Here is a 2,500-nt window from a genome sequence, read left to right as displayed (position 1 = left end):
CCACGACTGCATACCAGTACACAGCTGCGCGCATTGCGTTGCATTGCGCACCTTCTGCCGTCTGGAACACCTCCAGGTTGAAGTTGAGTGTCGGGTGCGCAGTCTCCGTTGCAGCGACAGCGATGACGAGTGACGACGTTGGTGTATCGAGGAATGTGGTGGGCAGGCGCCACGTGCGATGGAAGTACACGTGATACAGCTCCCCGCCCTGACGGCGGTCGTCAAGGTGGTGGCGAGTGAGGGCAGTGGTGGTGGCGGTGGTGGTGATGATGATGAGGGAAGGGGGTGCGTGTGAATGTTTGAGGGGGGGGGAATGGCAAGTGAAGCGAAGGTGAAGCGGTGAATTTAATCGTCTCCACACAACACAAGTGCACACACACACACACATAAACGCACAAACACACAAACACACATGCACACAAACACACGAATACATATTCACACGTGACATACTTACCCGCTTCAGGGCAGTGGTTGGTGTCCCGAAGTATACACCGGGCGCCGGCACGTGCGCGACCGATGATGACGAAGACGATGGTGACGATGATGATGGCAGCAGAGAGGTGATGTTGGCTGTCCAGCAGTCGCCGTCGCACTGCGCGGTGTCATCGAGAGAGTTGGTCACCTCAATTGTGCCCGAGACGCCCGTCACACGGAACGGCAGCGTCATCTCAACCAGCACCCACCCTGAACATGTTGAGCATGGTGGTGGTGGTGGTGGTGGTTTGAGCAGAGGTGTGTGTGTGTGTGTGTGTGTGTGTGTGTGTGTGTGTGTGTGTGTGTGTGTGTGTGTGTGTGTGTGTGTGTGTGTAAATGCCCTCATTCAACGCAAGCAGGCCTGCGAGCATAGAACAAGCACAAGAGAACAATGTTCCTTCACACAGCACACACACACACACAAAACACACACACACACACAAACACACACGCGCGCGCGCATAACAAAGCTCACAAGGATCGCCGCAGCTGCTTGCTCCAGACATGCTGACACCGACATCGCTGTGAATTGTCACGCCAGGGGCGGACCCGCCGCACGCTGACAATGGTGATGGTGATGGTGATCGGAGTGATGGTGGTGATGAGGTTGGAATCACAACGGGAAGGCAGATTGGGACAGCGTGTGCTTCATGAGCGCTGGTGCCTGGCAAGTGTGGCTGATCTTGACGATCGCAACAGCGTTTGACATGAGTGTCTGCAAGCAATACTACGACGGCACGCGCACCTGCGTGTGTGATGACCTTCATCTCCAACACATTCGCCAGAAGCTCGTCATCAACCGTGATCCACTCGCCCTCGACTGATGACAGACAGCACAGCAGCAGAAGCGTGTGTGTGTATGTGTGTGCGTGTGTGTGTGCGTGCGTGTGTGCGTGTGTGTGTGTGTGTGTGTGAGAGAGAGAGTGTGTGTGTGTGAGAGAGTGAGAGAGTAAGGTCGCTTGTGTGTCAATATACGTACAGGCATGTGCGGTGCCAACAAGGCAAGTTGGGCGAGCACAGCAATCAACATTACCAACAATCACGCCACCGCTTGCTCCCCTACCTTCAAATCCACACTTGTACTGCACGGCAATGTGTTTCCCAAACCATCCGCACGTCCGGTTGAACACGCTGTCGCTCGCGGAGAGTGTGTGTGTATGTGTGTGTGTGTTTGTGTTCGGTGCACGTATCTAGGACTGCACTTACAATAGAAAATACACGCAGCACAAGCACGAGGCGATTGCAAAGCACCTTCCTAAACCACCAGGCACGACACACAAGCACCAGGCTCCACAAAACAGCCAGCACCACCAGCGATCATCGCTTCGTTAAACTTCAGCAAGACACTGCACAGCCACTCACCACGCATGACTTCTTGCCCAAGCACCGGTCCTCCACCACTCCCGCCGATGTTGGCTCATGACACGATCCCTTGACGCATGCAAGCAGCACAGTTGGCGCGGGGCGTGTTGTTGGTGGACCAGTATATGCGCACGTGCAAGAGCGTGTATGCATGCAAATAGCACCACACCAACACACCACCAACGCACCACAAACGCAACACCAACGCAACACCAACGCAATACCAACAAAATATGATACGACGCCACACGGTGCCACACCTGTTTGAAATCGCCACATGTGCCAGTCGGCGTTCCGTAGCTCGCAAACTGGATCGCAGCAATGACAAGCCGCTTGTCCTGTGCACACGACAGCACAACTTCCTCACCCTCGTTTGCCTGCAGGCACTGGTGGCCAAACCCCTGCTGCGGGGGCGGCGGCGGGCTCGGCGGTGGGGTGTTGGGCGAGGGCTTCACAAACGGTTTTGACGCGTGAATGAGACAGTCGCCGCGCTGCTTGTCCTCATCGTAGTGCTTGGTGAGGGAGCACCACGGTGGCATGCTGTCTTCCTCGATGCACGTGTCCTGAAACGCACGTGCAGCGGCCGGGGAAGGAGGTAAGAAAGGGGAATGGGGTGTGGGGTGTGGGGTGTGGGGTGTGGGGGTGGTGCAGTAGAGGAATA

General features: G+C 56.0%; 1 protein-coding gene across 1 annotated transcript in view; it reads right to left on the bottom strand.

Moving 5' to 3' along the window:
- PTSG_10108 (Megf11) overlaps positions 1-2,500 on the bottom strand; it is a 28,747-nt gene that overhangs the window by 22,968 nt on the left and 3,279 nt on the right. Inside the window, exons 4-10 of the mRNA XM_004988962.1 lie at positions 2,100-2,402; positions 1,865-1,908; positions 1,541-1,608; positions 1,223-1,297; positions 953-1,036; positions 458-687; positions 52-208 (exon numbers count right to left, since the gene is read on the bottom strand). Coding sequence (XP_004989019.1) covers positions 52-208; positions 458-687; positions 953-1,036; positions 1,223-1,297; positions 1,541-1,608; positions 1,865-1,908; positions 2,100-2,402 — 961 coding nt within the window. The remainder of the gene's footprint in view (positions 1-51; positions 209-457; positions 688-952; positions 1,037-1,222; positions 1,298-1,540; positions 1,609-1,864; positions 1,909-2,099; positions 2,403-2,500) is intronic.

Source organism: Salpingoeca rosetta (genome assembly GCF_000188695.1).
Source record: "Salpingoeca rosetta unplaced genomic scaffold supercont1.32, whole genome shotgun sequence".
Classification (NCBI taxonomy): domain Eukaryota; class Choanoflagellata; order Craspedida; family Salpingoecidae; genus Salpingoeca; species Salpingoeca rosetta.
Note: the sequence above shows the minus strand (reverse complement) of the source record. Positions and strands in the feature narration are given on the sequence as shown.